Here is a 19032-nt window from a genome sequence, read left to right on the forward strand (position 1 = left end):
TTCTAAAAGATGTATGCAATAGGTTTTCAAAGAAAGATTCAATCTGTAAAACTAATTATCCACTGACTTTGGTTTCAAAAAATGAAATAAATGTTTGATAAAATGAAAATACTGCAGCATCATAGTCAGTAAATGTAGATTTAACTTGTGCTATATGGTAAACTGACAGTATTTTCAGTGCATATTTAATGCAATTTGGAAGGTTTATTTTGGGGCTTTTGATGCCTTTCTTCAGAGATGGTACAGCAGATGTGAATGTGTAGATGTCACATGCAGTGTAAAGGCGTTTTGAGTAGTCAGAAGACTAGAAAAGTGCTACACAAGCATTTGAATGGTATTGAATTAAATGCGTGAAAATGTGGCACTACACTTCACTATATATTTCCTTTCTGAAGAGTTAACCTCCTCACATAAACACGCCCCGTACTTCCCTGATGGCAGGGCTGACGTTAAACTTTGTTCTGCTTAAGATGAACAAACACACTGTGATGTAACAGGCAAAAAAAAAACAGACCTGAAGTGGAAGATTTCACAACGTTCACCTTGCAAACTCAAACCCTTTCACTTGAGTAATGTTGTCTTGAAATATAGTTTTCTTTGAATGTTTTTCAGGTTGACTTTGTGATGTATGAATTGCAGACTACTTACTGATATGAGTATTTATTTAGTCTCCAATCAGATTGTCTTGTTGGCGTAAAAACGTTTGAACCAGCCTTGCAGTCATTGACCTCTTCGTGTCATGGACTTGACCTCAAAGGTTCTAAAGTCTGTTCAGACATGAATAAATGTGAAGCGGGATATCTTTCAGAACTTTTGGCACACTTTGTTTCAATTTGAACACTTAGCAACTTGGCACCCATTTAAGTATTCTTACATTTCATTATTCAGTATTCTTATAGACACCATTTCAACACAATAGTGAACTGAGTAACGCAACAAATAATCACAATGAGCAGTCAGTTCAAGATAAATGAACCAAACAGACTCTAGGTTTACCCACTTCAAGAACATTCAGATAAGATTTATTTTGGGGCTTTTTTACGCCTTTATTTGAGAGACAGGACAGTGGATAGGTTTGGACATCTGGGAGAGAGAGAGAGCGAGAGAGGGGGGAAAGGAGCCATAGATCGATTTTGAACCTGGGCTACACACTCAGAGGACTACAGCCTCTGAACGTGTGGTGCACAAAAAACTACCCGCTAGTCCACTGGCGCGCCAAACAGCTTCTTACAGTTCGGGAAAGTTCACAACAATCGATTCAATAAAGATGGTGTGGAGTTGCTGGTGATCAGGTTGTAAGTATTTCCTTCAGTTTACCATTCTACTAAATAATTCAGTCATTCGGTCACATGGGCGGTTTTAGACAGGGGCCAACTAACACTGACCTTGGTCCCCCCCCCCTTGTGGCCACCCCTCCAAAAGGAAGAGCCCCCCTAGTATTTGACTCAACAACCGGACTCACAATCTAGTATTAAATACTGTTACTAAAACAAACATAAATCATAATATTTTATGCTGTTGTATTTTATGATGTGCGCTATTATTTGGCATAATATATATATATATATTTTTAAAGCGATCATCTTTGTCTATTTTTTCACCTGGGTTTAATATTCCCCTCTGACAAAACAAATGGCCCCCAGTTTGGCCCCCTCAGTGAAAGTGGTAAAAGTTTGGTCATTCATTCATGCACCAAACTTTTCATACGAAACAGCAAACAGTCCTGCATGGCCCTTTAACCCGAGGAGGCGGGGCTAGCAGGGTGGGGGGCGTGGCCCGGCGTGTACGTGCTCTCTGCTTTGACACTGCAGTCGCCTCGCTTGCTTGCTGCTGCTGCTGCTGCAGACTGCGGACCACACACACACACACACACACACTGGTGACCATTAGGTGCTCACTTTGGGTGTCGAAAAAATGGTGAAAATAACAACAGTGAAGACCAAGCCGTACACGGACCAGAAGCCGGGGACGAGCGGTCTGAGAAAGAGGGTGACGGTGTTTCAACAGAACCAGCACTATGCGGAGAACTTCATCCAGAGCACCCTGTCTGTCATCGAGCCCGCAGAGCGCCAGGCTGCCACCGTGGTGGTGGGAGGAGACGGCAGGTTCTTCATGAAAGACGCCATTCAGCTCATCGTCCAGATTGCTGCTGCCAACGGGGTCAGTTTGAAAGGCAAAAAGTGGTTTCTGTGTGTGTGTGTGCTCCCCCTCCCCTTATTGAGGCTCCAAGGCTAGCTAGGTTAGATAGCTAACGCTGCATTCACGTACCACTCGGATGCTCGGAGTTTCAACCTTCTCAAGTTGCTCTTTAACTTGATTGATGATTTAGAAAACAATGCAGACGACAGAAGACATCAGTTATATTTTTAATAGGTGTCTCCATGTGGACAAATAACAGATACATTATACCACATTTAAATGGATAAACAAGCCAAAACTGTAGTTTGCCATACGTCAATCAATGCGATGTTTTTAACCGTCAAGGTAACGATTACTTTTTGTTTATGTTTTGGGTTACATGACGGTAAATTCTGACAACTCGACACCTCTGTTAAAATAACTCCCCCCCCCCCCCCCCCCCACTTTTGGAGTTGTTAATCCAACCCGAGGGAACCTTTCTGGTGAACTTTTCAGAATGGGATGCTCATCTTTCCGATTTTTCTGACATCACGTAAACGCATGATTAAACATAACAATCTCCACCTCTGCATTTTATCAGCAAAAGGAATTCAATGAAGTTGAAGATTAAAAGTCTTGCTTTTAAAGGGTTTTCTTAACATTTTTTGAACACTACTTTGAACAATGTTTTGTTGGCTTGCTAAGCCACTTTGTCAGCCCCAAAAGGAGAGGTCCAGTAAATCATGATGTCTGCAGATAATAGACTCGTCACTACATGTTTAAAAATGTAACCACCCAGGTTGAACTGCACTTGTCTGCGGTGATATTTTGGATACTGTGCTCGGAGTCTAAATGGGTAACAAACCTTTGACATTTAACGCTACATGCATCGACAACTTCCGTGCTTCCTCCTGAGAGATAACAAGAAGACTTCATACTTGCACAATCATTCAAAATAGAAAAACAGGTTCGCTGTAAAAGTAAGCACTGCAGACTATTAGTTTGTGTGTTGTTTCAGAATAAGATGTGCACTGGTGAGATGCCACTGGCTGCTCTCTCTCTCTCTCTCTCTCTCTCTCTCTCTCTCTCTCAGGGGGGGCGTGACGTGCTACGTGCAGCCCGTCACGTTGCCCTGCATATGTCAGAAATGAATGAACAGTACATAGAGTACCATTGCGTTTTATTTCATCTCCAAAACATATTACTATCATATGTTTATTTATTTATTTATTTTTTATCTGTACCTTCTTATCCAGACTGAGTGACCTATCTGTGCCCTTGTCTTTGTCTTGCTGCTGCAGGGCAACACTGTGCACATGCCAGTTTCCTTATGTTGTTCAACTTTTCCTTTCCGTTTCTCCACAAGTGGTTGATGTTATGAAATAAAGCGAAGTGAAGACACCGTGTGCAGCACTTCTGTTTAGATGTTTACTCAACACAAACAGCTGCATGTGTAAGGTGTGTTTAAGATGATAAGCAGAGAAGTAATAAACACATCATGTAGGGGGGCGGGGCGGGGGCAATCAGAACTAAATAAACATAAATAAGTGATATCGATTCGATGAAGATCCAACATGTTTTGATGATGGAGAGTGTTTCTGGATGGAATAAGTGTTTTGTCTGCCAATTTTTTTAACTTTAGAATTAGTAATTTACAACAGGGGTTCCTAAACTTCTCATCCCGCGACCCCCAAAATAACGATGCAAGAGACCGGGGGGACCCCCCTCTGTCCCTGGAAGTGGTGAAAGCATAACGGTGCACACAGCAGCACGCACTAATGGGCCTATCCTAAACACTGACATGAGAACAACAATAAAAAAAAAAAGAAAACAAAACAGTTTTGTATGTAATTTCACAATAATAAAGTAAAATATGTCATTTCAAGTCATTTCCAGTTTGCATTTGCTTTTGGAAGGCAACTCGCGACCCCCCTCCTCCCTCCTCCCAGTGTCTCGCGACCCCCCACTTTGGGAACCACTGATTTACAACATTGGAGTCCGGGCCTCCGCTGCGATACTGAAGTGTTGAACAGGAGAATGTGTTAATATTTCAATTTTAGCTTGCACTTTACGGCAGCCATGTTTACTGTGATGTTTTGTGCACTGTTCTCTAGTCATCGTGACTCATGACAACAAATGGGAGTGAACTCAAATCAAAGTAGTGGTATAAAAATGCAGCTTGCTCTCTTCATACGTGCACCATTTGGTCGTTCTCGGACAATCTCCAGCAGCTACGTTTCCAGTCACCCCGATCCTCCATGCCTCTCGAGTGCTTCAACATCCACCATTATGTTAATGTGGGATGATTCTCATTTGTTGGCACAGTTTCCTGGCAGGGATTTCTCTGTGTCTCTGTCAGTGTCCGACCAGCCTCATCCCCCTGGAAGCTTCTTTTTCTCACTCACCCTCGGCAGCCCCCCCCCCCCCCCCTTATAACTCGTCCATATGTGTATGTGTTTAATAATCTATGGGTCCTTGTGTGTTGCAGATTGGTAATCTGGTGATTGGTCAGGATGGCATCATGTCCACCCCAGCCGTCTCCTGTGTGATCCGCAAGATAAAGGCGGTGGGGGGCATCATCCTCACAGCCAGCCACAACCCCGGAGGCCCCAACGGAGACTTTGGCATTAAGTACAACATCTCCAGTGGAGGTGAGGCGAGACGGCTGTCACATATCAACTTGTTTCAGAGTAATCTGATGAGATTGTTTGGATTATTATTATTTTGGATTAGATCTTGAAAATGAGTTTTTGAAAAGAAAAGAAAGATTCCAAAATAAGATTAGGTCAAGTAATCCAGATTTGGTTTTGATCTGCATTAAAACCTCAGTATGAGTTGCTCGGTAACCCAGTTTTGGTCATTCCCAAAAATCTACAAAAAAAAAAAGTACAACCTAAAATCTGATCCTGGATAGCAAAAGTTAGATTTCAAAATCTGGATTATTCTGCCCTCTTGTGGCTGTTTCTGTCACATCAACATCTGTAATTACGACTCATCACATCTGTCCGTTAAATATATAATGTCTCACCAGCCTTCTTCTGCGTCTCCAGGACCTGCTCCAGAGGGAATCACAAACAAAATATATGAAGTCAGCAAAGGCCTGCAGGAGTATCACATCTGCCCGGAGCTGAAGGTTGATCTCTCCAAAATCGGAAAACAGACCTTTGAGGTGGAAACTTTCAAACCTTTCACAGGTAAAGTAGTGCAACGGAGAGGAGGGAGTCCTGATCCCACCAGAAAGACACTCTATGTATGATTCATTTTCTTGTTTGTCTGTTGGGAAAAATAAATACAAGTGACCTGCAACGTGGTGGTAAATGTTAGTCCGTCTTGTCTGATGAGATAATGATTGTACATCATCTGCGACTTGGGAAATCTGTCAAACATCCCTACTGTGTTGTGAAAGTGAATCTATCTGGCCAATGTCTTTATCTTTATATCTGCTGCTTTATGATTTGACCCGTCTTTTTTTTTTTTTTTCTTTGTCTCAGTGGAGATCGTGGACTCTGTGGAGGCCTACGCTGAGATGCTGAGGGGCATCTTTGACTTTGCAGCGCTGAAGGAGCTTCTCTCCGGAGCCAACCACATCAACGTCCGCCTGGACGCCATGCATGGAGGTAGGAAACAGAACAGCACAAGATTTCAAAGACCAATAAATACAGAGGGTGGAAACAAGGTCCCTCTTTTAAAATAAAATAGACGATTGCTCAGTATTTTACATTTAAATATAATACACTTTTTAAAGGCCGCCGCCTCTCTTTCCAGTGGTCGGTCCCTATGTGAAGAAGATCGTCTGTGAAGAACTCGGTTCTCCTGCAAACTCTGCCGTCAACTGTGTCCCTAAGGAGGACTTCGGAGGACACCACCCTGACCCCAATCTGACGTACGCCGCCGATCTGGTCAACGCCATGAAAGGAGGAGAGTACGACTTTGGAGCTGCTTTTGACGGTGATGGTGTAAGTCAAGTTTGACTTTCTTTTCTTCTGGGAAACGATTTAAACCTTTAAAAACCAAACACATGAGGAGCGCTAGTCGTTATGTTTTGCGCCCCACGTACAGTGGCTACAGTCCTCGTAGCAGGGGCTGTGGGTTCGAATCCGACCTCGGCCCTTTGTTTCAGCCCACCTCTATCCTCCCAACATTTCCTGTCTGTCTTCAGTTGTCCTTTCCAACAGAAGTCCCACGTTATTTTTCACGTGCTCTCGTTTGAATTAATCTAAAATAAAAACTCTGATAGCTGCAGCCTTTAGGTTTTTTCTTTTCTCCAAAAACTTTACTTCTTCTTTGTCTGCACATTTTGTTTTCTTTGATTACATCATCTAAAATAACTGAAAAATGCCCAAAGGAGATTTTTTTTCACATTTTCCGTTTTCAAACTGATTTGAAATACGTACTTCAGCAGCTAGAAGATGAATCTTTTTTTGCGATAGAAAGCTAAGGCGTTCGTCTTCTGTGTCATCATGCACATTTCCTGATGACATCATCACGATACATCAGATTGGTTGTAAAACACAGAAATAGGCGGACGGCAGAGCTCAGCTGCAATCTGGCCCGGGTGAGAAGTGAGAGTATTTGAACTGGACTCAAATCTATGATGTCAGCTCTCATAAAATAAATCTAATAAACCCCCTTTTTTTTTTATTAAGTCTTAAATTTAAAGCTCCACTAATTGACCAGTTTAACAAACCAACCTGGGTGCCCGGGACGTGACTAAAATGAAGTCGTTTAGACTTTATTACGTTATTTAATGAGAACAGTGAATGTTTTAAATTAGCTGAGTTACTCTAGTTTTCCTCCCAAACATATTTCTCACATCTCGCGTCAGAAAAAAAAGCTTCATTTTGATTTATAACGGGATCGGTTATATGATGAGAAAATGTGCTGTCATCAGTTCACCGTAGTGCTTTTAAAATACACAAGACATGTCTGAGATTCACACAGATTCACCTCAGAATCAATCAATCAATCTTTATTTGTATAGCGCCAAGTGTTTTCTCTAGATGCTTTACAAAAGAGCAGGTTAAAGACCTTACTCATTGTTTAGAAAAATGGAATAGGGGGAGATGTGATAAGATGCAGGAAGGATTTCTCCTTTCTATTCCTCATGTTCCTGTCGTCCACAATTCCTTGCTGCTGAGGTGGAGGTCGGAGCAGGCCGTGCATGAATGAGGACGGTGGTGGTTGTGGGCGTCAGGGACGTCGGGTATTAGTGGTGAAATTACCAAATCAAGTTTATGTATAAGGCACTTTAAACACAACACAGTTGATTTAAAGTGCTTTGCAACAAACACAAAACAAGAAGAACAAAAGAAGCGAACAGAAAAAGAAGAGGAGAGAAAATCAGGAGTGATGAAAGGATATAAAATATGAGTTATCATGTTTAAATTAATAATAGTAGTAACAGTAATCTTTATAATAATCAAGGCTTCATGAGAGGAAGCTGTGCTGGTTTAGTTTCGGTACATTTGTAGTGAACTTTCTCGTTACCAATTCAAAACTATGAACTCCCTAAGAGGAAAGTATTCAACATTTCCTGTGTGCTGTCCCTGTTTTGTGACCCTCGTTGTGTCCCGGTCTCTTCAGGACCGGAACATGGTGCTGGGTAAAAAGGGCTTTTTCGTCAACCCCTCAGACTCTGTGGCTGTCATCGCTGCAAACATCACCAGCATCCCTTACTTCCAGAAGACTGGTGTGAAGGGACTGGCCCGCAGTATGCCCACCAGTGGAGCTCTGGACAAGTAAAAAAAAAAACACATGGCAAATTAGAGTATCTCACCATTTTTCCTTTTCCTGGTGATGTCGAATGTTTTTCTCAAGTGGTTAATTGTGTGTGTGTGTGTAAATCTCCTCCAGTGTGGCTAAAGCTCTTCAGATGCAGCTGTACGAGACTCCGACCGGTTGGAAGTTCTTCGGCAATCTGATGGATGCGGGCAAACTGTCACTGTGTGGAGAGGAGAGCTTCGGCACAGGTGAGTGAATGTCACACTGAAAGACAGGAGAGCAGAGCCTCTTTATAAGCTCTGACACTCATCCCCTCTTTTCGTCCTCTGCCGACACACCAGGTTCAGATCATATCCGCGAGAAGGACGGTTTGTGGGCGGTGCTTGCGTGGCTGTCGATCTTAGCCACCAGGAAACAGAGCGTGGAAGAGATCATGAAGGACCACTGGCAGAAGTTCGGCAGGAACTTCTTCACAAGGTCACAAATCATTTTGAAATGTGTGTCTGAGTCTTTCAGCTATTTTGATTTGTATCTGTTGGTCCCAGGACTGTTTTTTCTTGAACGAAACAATTGTAGAAACAGCTGTTGGGATGTTTCTGTCGTTTGTTCAAGTTGTACTCTGGCACCATCTGGTGGTGAATTAGAGAACTGCGGCATGCTGAATCCTGGAGGCCTGTTTTTGAACGGCTGTGTTAAAACCCTTTAATAAGGAAGATCTTTACAAAGATTCACAAAGACACACAAATTTAAATTTAACGTAAAGCCATTATCTTTAACCCTCTATCGTATCTTCTGCCAGTTTGACTCCAGATTTCACTTCACTGTCTAAATTCCACATCCAGGTACGACTACGAGGAGGTGGACTCCGATGCTGCCAACAAGATGATCAAGGATCTGGAGACGGCCATGTTCGACCCATCCTTCGTAGGGAAGAAGTTCTCCTCGGGGGATAAGACGTACGAGGTGGCTGTCGCTGATAACTTCGCCTACACGGACCCCGTGGATGGAAGTGTGTCCAAAAACCAGGTGAGAGTCTGCAAGGAAGAGCCCACCAGGATTTAATAATGTTTTTTCGCTCAGATTTTCCAGCTCTGCTTTTACATGTAGTCTATTCACTTGACTTGCAAACCTTTTAAGCTTAAGTTTTAAAGCTCCTCAAGATGAGACGACCTCACAAACAGCAGTCATAAAAATGTGGGCACTGGTGGATTTATCTGAAGGGTTATAAGAAAGAGAAAATGTATTTTTGTCCTAAAAATGAATGAATCCAGTTCACAGAATTTGTAATCCCCCCACACATGTCCTGCTCCATGTACGTTTATTTATCCTAATCTCTCTCTCTCTCTCTCTCTCTCTCTCTCTCTCTCTCTCTCTCTCTCTCTCTCTCTCTCTCTCTCTCTCTGTCAGGGTTTGAGGATCATCTTCTCCGATGGTTCTAGGATTATTTTCCGTCTCAGCGGTACGGGCAGCGCGGGGGCAACAGTCAGGCTCTACATAGACAGCTACGAGAAGGACCCCCAGAAGATTTACCAGGACCCACAGGTCAGGACCGTAAGGAGTTAAGACAGCCAGGTTTAGTGAGAGAGACATGAAGTCATCAGATAGGAAAACAAACGCACTCCGTTTTCTTTAGGATATTTGCATGCATGAACAATCTCAGAAAAGGGACAGAAAACTAAAGATTTTAATATCGTCTGACACCTCGTGGAGGTCAAACGTTTAAAGGTCACACGGGCCACAGAATGATCCGTCACCTGCAGCGAGGCGAGATCTCGCAGGGTGGAGCTTGTGTTCAACATGTGAGGAGATTGGAGATGTTTGGCAAAGTCTTGAGTTATAGCAGCTTATCAGGGCCAGTATGACAGAGGGAAGTAGAGCACAGGGGGAAATAAAGTTGTGTGAGTTCCAACAGGACACTTCATAAAAGTCGTACTGGACGGGTGCAGACAGGGAGGTGATGTCGAACGAGAAAGTGAGACAAGATCTTTAAAAAAAAAAAAAAAAGAAGAGTGAATTAAAGTTCTGATTCAGCCTGTTTTCTTCTTCAGTGCTTACACTCAGTGAACGAACAGATAAGCAGAAACACATTGCTTCATGCTCCTAACTTGACAGATATATGACTGCTGGGTTAATGGTTCAGTTGGCTGGATTTAGGTTGGTTTGATTTACACACAGAGAGCGCTCACTTTAGATTTGTAGCCAGGATTTGAGGAAAGAGGAAGCCTTCCCAGCAGATATTTCATGTCATATGTGTGAAATATGGTCACTTTTTTTTTATACAGTCTTGTACTGTAATCTATAAAATTGAGAAAAACCCACAAAAAAATGATTGAATTCTTAAAGATCTCATGTTGGGCTCAGGGAGTTGACGTTTGTGTCAAACTCAGACTGGTTCCAGCTGACACTTAAATGCATGACCTTTTTTTTTTCCCCAAATAATAGTGACATGTCAGTCCACACTCTTCGTCATAGATTTGACATTTTGTTGCTAAAGTCAAACCCTGTTACATGGTTGAATCAAAGACTTCAGGAGGACGCTGCGGTGGAAGAGGCTAAGCTTGTCCAGCAGCAGCTTTGGTGTAGCAGGATGGGCTTTGATCAGTTTGTGAGTGAAAATGAGAAAACAACAGTTTAATCAGGAGGCATTTTAGTCGGTTCACTTAATTTGCTTTCTTTTCAAGAGTTACACAAGATCGATACCACTCTCAGGCCTGTATGGTAAATTTGAAGCTACCATAAGTAGCCATTTAGCTTAGCATGAAGCATAAACGACTGTGAATGGGGTAGAAAGTCTTCTTCATCCAAGTCCAAAGATAACAAAATCTGTCTTTCAGCACCTCAAAAGCTCCAACACAAGAACATGTTTTGATTGATATATCGGTATTATCTGAACAAACACATGAAGTGTAAAGGTTAATTAACTTCATGCTGTGGTTGGAAACAGTTCCTTAGCAGATTTGAGTAATTTAGCAATGTCTGCATACATTGAATAATTATTGTGCCTGGCCAACAAATTGTTTCAGATTCAGATTCAGATTTTTTATTGTCCCACAAGGGGAAATTTGCGTTGCAACAGGAGCACACAGTAGACAAGAAACACAAGGACAACATCACCATAAAACATAAACCAAAACACATTTAAAAAAATCAGACAACACAGCAAAATATAAAACCAGTCAAGAGCCCATACCAGAATGGAAATTCAAGTTATTAAAGGGCAAAGTGGAGGTGTGCAAATGTGCAATTCAAGTTTTACAGTTATGTTAAATTCAGGACAAACATGATGATGCACAGAACTTAAACGGCTATCGCTGACTGTTCTCTGTCTTTGTGCTGATCCAAGTGTAACACCTGTAGGGATTATGAGAACAGCTTGATCTGTACATGAAGTCCTAAGTCCTTGTCTCTGAATGCAGGTGATGCTGGCCCCTCTGGTAGACATCGCCCTGAAGGTCTCCCAGCTCCACGAGAGGACTGGACGCTCAGGTCCCACTGTGATCACATGATTCCTCTGCCACACTGCCTCCGCACCCCCCTCCCCCCACTCTCTCTCTGGGGGTGAAGCTGCCCTTGAATTCTGTCTTGGCTTCAGTTCCTGGCCCTTTAGACAAAAAACTGAAACCTAACATGGAAGGCAGACTACAAGAAACACATCTCTATTAGAGGTTAACCACTGCCATTATCTAGTGTTAAAGTATGAGAACACTGTTTCCCTGTCACATGTTCAAACAAATATGTAGCTTTTTATGCAGTAGCAACAAGTTTGTCTTTGAAGTCTCATATTTGATTCATGTGTTCAAAGGAAAACGCAAAAAAAAGCAAAATCAATGTGCGGACTCGAACGCTTGAACAGAATGTGCCTCGTGTAGTTTCTGTATCCATGTTCAACTATATGTTATTGTCCAGGTCTGTTTCTGAAACATATCATTAAATGGAGAAACTGCCAAACTGGCCATAGATCAGCAATTTGGGGGGCAATCTCATCCCCCCCCTACGTTTCCCTTATCTGACCTGGTGCCTTCCCCTTCCGTCTGTTATCTACAACCACCAAAGTAGCCTCTAAACCTCAACCATGAACCGACACATCCAGCGTTAATAAAATAACCCTACATAAAGGAAATCCTGTGGTCTTGTTTTAATTCATTTATATGAGATGGTATGTATTTAAGCATATACAAACACATGAATTTGCAAAGTGATTATACATGCTTGCATTGAAAAACAATCCCCTGCTGCTCGGCTTAGGGTCTGGCATGGTGGAAATTGCTGTTGCAAACTTTGATTTTTAGAGGAGTGAGACACTAAAAGCAAAAGTGTATACGGCGGTAGGGAAATTACTCTAGATAAATGCCTGTCATGCAACAAGTGAGCCAAGTCGTCGGAAGCGTCTCCAGCAGATTGAAGTCCGCCTCTCTCCAAAAAGACATTCCTGAGGCGAGCAGAGAAGCACAAACTGATGCCGCCTCTGGCAAGTCTTCTTGTGTAATGAGATATTCACTGTAATCCTGATTAATGATGAGAGTAATAAAGCGTCTGCGGGTCAACGGATGCCACGAGTGATACCGAAAGACAAACAGAACAGAGCTGAAATATTGTCTTTGAAATGTTGAGTTTTCTCCAGAGAAATGGGTGAAGGATGTTTGAATCGGTTTCGAGAAACTTTAGGTCCTTGGAGTGGAGTCAACGTGTTCCTCACACTACCAACCATATTTGGCTGTACATTGGTTACAATTAAGGTAATAGGAATGAGGCTGAAATATTTGATGCACAGCAAAAGGAAAATTGGTCCTAATCACCTCCATCGTCTTTCTTCTGTGACATGTTTTCACCCAATTTCTGTCAAATAACCCCCAAAACACATCTAATCAGGAACTAATTAACATTTCAATTTGAATTTTCATGCAGTTATTTGAAGCTAAGTAACTGATATTTAACCTTTTGTGTTATCTTACTGAAACAAGCTCTTAGTCAACAGGTAGCCACCAAAAAAACTAAACATGAGGGAAATTTGAATGAAGGTAATAAATAGTGAAAAGGTGACTTGTTTTATGTTCTGCAGACCAAAAAGATAAGTTATCTAACAATGTATAAGACTGAAGTAATGTTCACAAAAATAAATGACAGATATTCAAAAATCAAATACACATCTGGGACAAACAAGAAGCTTCAATGTAGGCTACAGGCTGAGAAAACACTAAATGCACCTGAGCAAAAGAATCAAAGAATCGCACAAATCTCATCAAAACTCTCTACTGTTCACATGATTTACTATCTATTAGTTTAGGATATGCATGTAGCCAGCTGTTCTAATCCATTTCAGGGAAGTTTTCTTATCTTACATTTGTGAATATCCAGTAAAAAAATGCAGTTGTAATTTGGGTCGACGGGTAATTTTTGCATTCACACACTTAGCTAGCGTTACTTTTAGCTAGCTAACAATACGGTTGATGTTTCTCTGATTGTACCATGTAATGCTCTATAACGGTAATGTACGCATTTGGCCACTTCCTAGCTAACAAATGCTATATCAAGACTTTTACAAAAAAGCAGGTAAAAGACCGTACTCAATGTTATGTTACAAAGACCCGACGTTAATGCATCATGAGCACTTAGCAACATTTAGCAAAAGATACAGTGGCAAGAAAAAACTTTGTTTTAAGAGGCAGAAATCTTTGGCAAAACCAGACTCATAATAACAGCCATCTGACCAAACTACCTATGGGACTTCACATATGTTGCTTTTACACATAGCTTAATGTCCCTCAGGATTTTTCCCAATCCATTGTCTCAGTTGCTAATCTTGGAAGCAATGAAATGATTAACGACTCCTTCATATGGCTTACTCAATTTACAACCTGAAACAAAGCAGAGAGTCTTTGCTGAAGACAAATTTCAAGTGTCCTACTCGATCAGGAGGGGAATCTAAATGAACGTAGTCTTTTATCTGTGTTTACACTATAAATCTCTCAAAGCCTATTTTTAGTCTTCAAAGGGACAGTCTGTGGCATGGGATGTATAACTGCCCCAAACAGTTCCTCTATACTCCCTAAGGAGTCACAATAACAGGTTGGAGACTTTCATGTTGCATTGTTCAGACACTGTCAAGCTGACATGGTGCTCCACATAATGTGTTCCTCTTGTTCTGCTCCTAATGGCTTACAGGCCGTATTTGAATTGGCTGTCATTACATCAGGTAATCACAATAAGGCTTACATTAAGCTGGCCTGGTCTGCAGCTATTAGATGTCCAAATGGCTTTCTCTGGAGCTGGCGTGGCGCCTTGTGTTTTTTTTGAAGTGGCCTGTTCATTGCTCCACTGCAACATGGTGTAGGACAAAGGCATCATTCTCAAAGTGCGGAGAATGAGGACGGCCTTGGCTGTGCAGTTAATGTTAACTCCTCTGGTTCTTGTGGTTCTATAAAGACCAATTTCTTCTCTAACACACAATTTAATGTCAAGTGTTACACTGTTTGAGTAAAGGAAAGGGAGTCTTCCATATAAGATCCGACTATGTTAAATAACTTTTGTTTTCCCAGTCTTCCTATTACAAAACTATCTGATGCTTTTTGACTGCCAGGCTGTGTTTCTGGTCTGCAGATGTTAGTAACTGAGGGAATCCACATAACTGTTATTATTCTCCACTTCTTGATTGATCAACAGGCGAAAAGAGCACCCATATTGAAAATCAGAAGGTATAGCCTGGTTGCCTTCACATTAAGGCAAGGCAAGTTTATTTATGTCGCACATTTCAACAACAAGGCAATTCAAAGTGCTTCACACAAGACAAAAGCATCATGACAGAGGAAAGAAAAGAAACAAAAATAAAATAGAAAATTTAAAAATCACTGAAATTATTAAATCTGAAAATATGTTCAAATAAAAATAATTAGAATTAAATTAATTTAAATAAAAACATTGAAATGGAAAATAAAAGTAAAGAAATTAAAAGAGTTAAACAAAAAATTATAATAATTACAGTGCAGAGTAAAAGTTTAAATTTTTATCAAAGCTTAACTCATCATGTTCACTTCTTAGTCATAGTGGAAGAAGGTACAGTTGCAAACTTTTTAGTATTTGCCTCTATGTGTAAATTTGTTACCCTGTTACTTCGCATGAAACCCTGTTACTTAACCTGCAACCTACCCAGAAGAGCACATGTCACTCATCTCCCTACACTGGCTCCCAGTTACTGCTCACAGCAAATTTATAACTCTGCTGCTCACTTACAAAACAGCGACAAAAACGGCTCCTCCTTACCTAAACTCCTAAAATAATCCAGGTCTACACTCCCTCCACCCCCCTACGCTCTGCCAATGGAAGGCGTCTGACCCAGCCTTCACAACAGGGTCCTAAGTCTCTAACTAGACTTTTCTTCTTTGTTGCCCCTCGCTGGTGGAACGAACCTCCAAACTCCATCCGATCTACAGAGTCTCTTTGCACCTTTAAGGAAAAGCTAAAGACCCAGCTCTTTATGAACACCTACGACCTTAACGATGATGATGACGATGGTTTTGATATTATTGATGGTGATGATGGGAATGACCATTGCTACAATCTGCTCTTTGTGAACTTGAATGCTGTTAAGCCAAAGCTAGAAAATAAGGAACTTAAAATGGTATGTGTTGCTAAAACAAGATCAACTGAAGCTCCACTCCACTGTGGATGTGAACAAGCTCTGACAGGGTGTGTGAGGTTAACAAAGTTTAGATGTAGAGGCTCCACATGAGTCATCACACTCTTAACACTCTCCATTTTTCTGGGTCTGCGGGGCCTAAGTGTTGAGGATGATGTGTGAGGCCATAAAAAAACTGTTCAGTAACGGTCGGGATTAGATGACTTGGAACACATCTGACCGCACGTTTGAACCGAGCAGTGCGGAGCAGAGGCTGGCTTGTGTCCACAGGCCGCTTTGAATCCCCTCATCCATTTCTCTTCTGGCTTTTAGTCAATAAGAAGACATATAGTCCAGGAAACACCACACTTCTATGGCTCATTGTCCACATAAGTGTTTGCTTGATGTAGGACTTGAGCTGAAACAGAAACTGGAAATTAAGATTTTACAATACCAGAAACATTCCACATATTAGCATCTTTTGTTTAATATACCCAGGCAACACTGTTATGAATGTGTCCTCCTTCAGCCTGATTTAACCTGAGATCAGGCTATTTTTCTGAACAAAAAAAGTGGATCTCTCGTCTCGTTATTTCAACATGTGCTGCACTAGATATACAAACAAAATACTGAAAATGTTGAACACAATCAACCTCATTAATGAACTGTGTGTTTTTATGTGTGTTCAACTGCAAGCAATTACTGTTCTTCTGCCTGAAACGTCACTTATTTGGAGGCCCTGTGGACAAAAACAGAATAATAATAAATGACCTGTGATCAGTGTATACACTAACCAATTGTTTGGCATTTTCTAATAAACCTTGAGTTGGAAGCCTTTGCATTTTTCTGTGTGTGTGTGCAAGTTGTCCTCTCATGGTGAAAAAATGTTTAAACTCAATTTTGTATTGGTTGATTTTTTGGCAATAACAGAAGTAGGACACTTCCTACTCACATAGCAACCGTTTTCTTTCCTTTTTTAATTTTTTTTTTAGAATACAGATACACATGTTTTTGCTTTTGTGAATACCATACTTACTGTAAATACTTTTTTTTTTAATTCAATAGAAAAGCAAAGATGTCATGATTCACATTATGTTTCTATTGTCAGTCATTTGTCTTTTTAATATAGTCTGTAGAAGTTTGTCACATTGAGTAAAATAAGTCTACCTATACTCTCTTGTTAAAAATGTATTTTTTTTTTATCATATAGGCACTTCACCTGGTATACATTTTTATGTGATGTCATGCTCAGTGTGTTGTTATAGACTGTAAATATTAATGGACGAAGCCTGAATGAAGTCACCCATCTGTTACTGAAGCGGGCTTTTGAGTTACATCGATGGCGGTCGCCATGCTGAAAATGCTGTCTCACGTAACAGATGACTCTTGTTAACCACAGACCTTATTTCAGGCGTCTAACCACAAACCCATTCTAAATTCCCATTGACTTTTAGACGATAGACCCCATGGCGCTGAAATAAAACTTCCGGGTTTTAGGACTCATTCCTGTGGCGCCCTATACGCATTTGAAAAGAAGGCCAATAAGAATGCAACATGTAGCGCAGGGTAAAAGTTTAATTTTCAGGGTTTTGAGATCGAGCTGATTAAGTTTGGATGTTTAAAAAAAATGCACAGGCCAATGCTGTCTGTCAGTCATTTAAGGATTTCTAAAGCAGTTATCCACTGATTGAAAAACGCTATAGCCTATTTTCAAATGCAAGGGAAATCAGTCCAGAGCACATGTCATTAGTAACATGTGAGGATGTGAAGGCAAAGAGAAAAGTTCTGGAGGGACATAAAAATACTGAAAATATGTGGCCCAACTTTTTGAAAGGCCATCATCACCCCTCATCCTTTCATTTCCTTTTATTGATTCCGACATCATTGCCAGTGTAGCAACAAAGGGCCTCCCTGTCCGTGTGCCGTGGCCGCAGGAGAAAGCCTCGGGGATCTGCTCTTCAAAGAGACCTTCAGAACCCTAATCCGCTCCACCATGAAAGTTAGATGACGCTCACCACGGATGGTTGCAATTTTAATAATCATATCCTACTTAAGGCAAAATGAAGTCGATAGACATCAAGGAGGACAAAATAGGCCAATGTCAGAAATGATCTTGCTACTTGATCATTCCAGTGGTGAGGTCTTTCCCTCTGAATCCCCCCCCCCCCCCTCCATTCCTCATAACAAAAAAAAACACTGAAACACAGCTGAGGGTTAAATTCATTTGGCTGCTTTAACAGCACATTTAAAAAGGCGCCTGAGTAAGAAACACAGTTGATACGTGATGTACATCACCTCACACGTTTAAGTGTAATCAGGCATGCCCAATTTCATTCACTTTGACAGTTACTTGGAGTACTTTGTGTGGTTTTGCTCCACATGTGTGATATCTGGAGCCCAAACTTAACTGAAAAGTTTTGCAAAATCATACTCATGCAATCTCTGAAATCTATAATGTTGGTCTGCTCATATATTCTAAAGAAATAGGCACTTAAATGATTTACATTTCAGTACATTTTTAGTATGTTTAATTATCAGAACTTCTGGCATTAAATAATAAACTACAGTGAGATGGAATCATCATTAGCTAATGATCTTCAGACTATGTTTATATTTTGACTTGCAGCTCTGGTTTTGATCAGAGCTTTGGCAGCTTTCACAACCTTCTGCTTTGTATCCCTGCACCCGCATAACCCCGGTATTTTTTAATTTAACCTAAATAACATGGACATAACAGAGAGGTGTTGACATACAGTGTACAGTAATATGGGAACTTTTGAACCCTGAAGAACACATTTTGGTCAGAATATTGACATTTAGACAATGAATTCATAAACCGTATATATAAAAGGTGGACGTAGCCTCATGGTTTGAGGAGTGAAGCCAATAGGAAGGGGCCTTACACCTGCACTGTTTCTAATGGCCAGCAGGTGGAGACTCCACACTTGTGTATGAACCTTACTAAACTTACCCTAACCTAAAAAAAACTCCTAACGAGTTTTTAGTGAGACTATGGAGGCACTAAGCGGACATTCATCCTTTACATTTACCATTTTTCTCCGTGATAACGAGTACTTTCTGTTTGTTTTGACAAGATCTCGACCTATTTATCTTGCAGTTTTCGAGATAACAACTCTGATTGTTTTCAGTGATAATGAGTTACTTCCAGTTATCTTCCCAAACATAATTGTTGTCCTGTCAAAACAAAGCTTGTTTCCATTATAATTCTAGGCTGCAATTGCTTACACTAATAAGGCGAGTTACGTTTATTTCTAATTTCTTTTCGCGCTTCTACAACTCTGGGGCTACAAGACAAACAACCAGAAATTACCTCAGGAAAACGATAGTCAATAAAATGTAAGACTGCATGTCTGCATAGGGCTTCCATATCTAACCACCACTTTAATTTGTTTTTAATGCGGCATGATTTTAAGTCATTACAATGGCAAACTGCCAACCAGGACAGATATGTAAACCAATGTGTATCCAACCTGTCGTCCAGATTTGGCAACTCCTGGTTCCAAAAAACAGGGTTGCAAGGGCCAAAAGCCTGGGTGAATTCTTCTATACAGTCTATGTTT

The 19032-nt window shown here is 41.0% G+C and overlaps 1 protein-coding gene across 1 annotated transcript; it reads left to right on the top strand.

Moving 5' to 3' along the window:
- Window positions 1-1809: 1809 nt before the first annotated feature.
- On the top strand, window positions 1810-11959 carry pgm1 (phosphoglucomutase 1). The gene is made up of 11 exons (XM_020633762.3): window positions 1810-2160; window positions 4607-4769; window positions 5169-5312; window positions 5610-5735; window positions 5884-6074; window positions 7702-7856; window positions 7972-8087; window positions 8181-8316; window positions 8682-8865; window positions 9247-9381; window positions 11256-11959. The coding sequence occupies exons 1-11, from the start codon at window positions 1915-1917 to the stop codon at window positions 11343-11345; spliced, it is 1686 nt and encodes a 561-aa protein (XP_020489418.1). The 5' UTR covers window positions 1810-1914; the 3' UTR covers window positions 11346-11959.
- The last annotated feature ends 7073 nt before the right edge of the window (window positions 11960-19032 follow it).

The sequence above is a fragment of the Labrus bergylta genome, chromosome 6, assembly GCF_963930695.1.
Source record: "Labrus bergylta chromosome 6, fLabBer1.1, whole genome shotgun sequence".
NCBI classification, from domain to species: Eukaryota; Metazoa; Chordata; class Actinopteri; order Labriformes; family Labridae; genus Labrus; species Labrus bergylta.

Bases quoted from the DNA above. Each gene is read 5' to 3' on its own strand.
- pgm1 (XM_020633762.3), top strand. From the start codon at position 1,915: ATGGTGAAAATAACAACAGTGAAGACCAAGCCGTACACGGACCAGAAG. The intron at 8,088-8,180 runs GTGAGTGAATGT...CCGACACACCAG, and splicing joins AGAGGAGAGCTTCGGCACAG to GTTCAGATCATATCCGCGAG. The intron at 8,317-8,681 runs GTCACAAATCAT...TTCCACATCCAG, and splicing joins GGCAGGAACTTCTTCACAAG to GTACGACTACGAGGAGGTGG.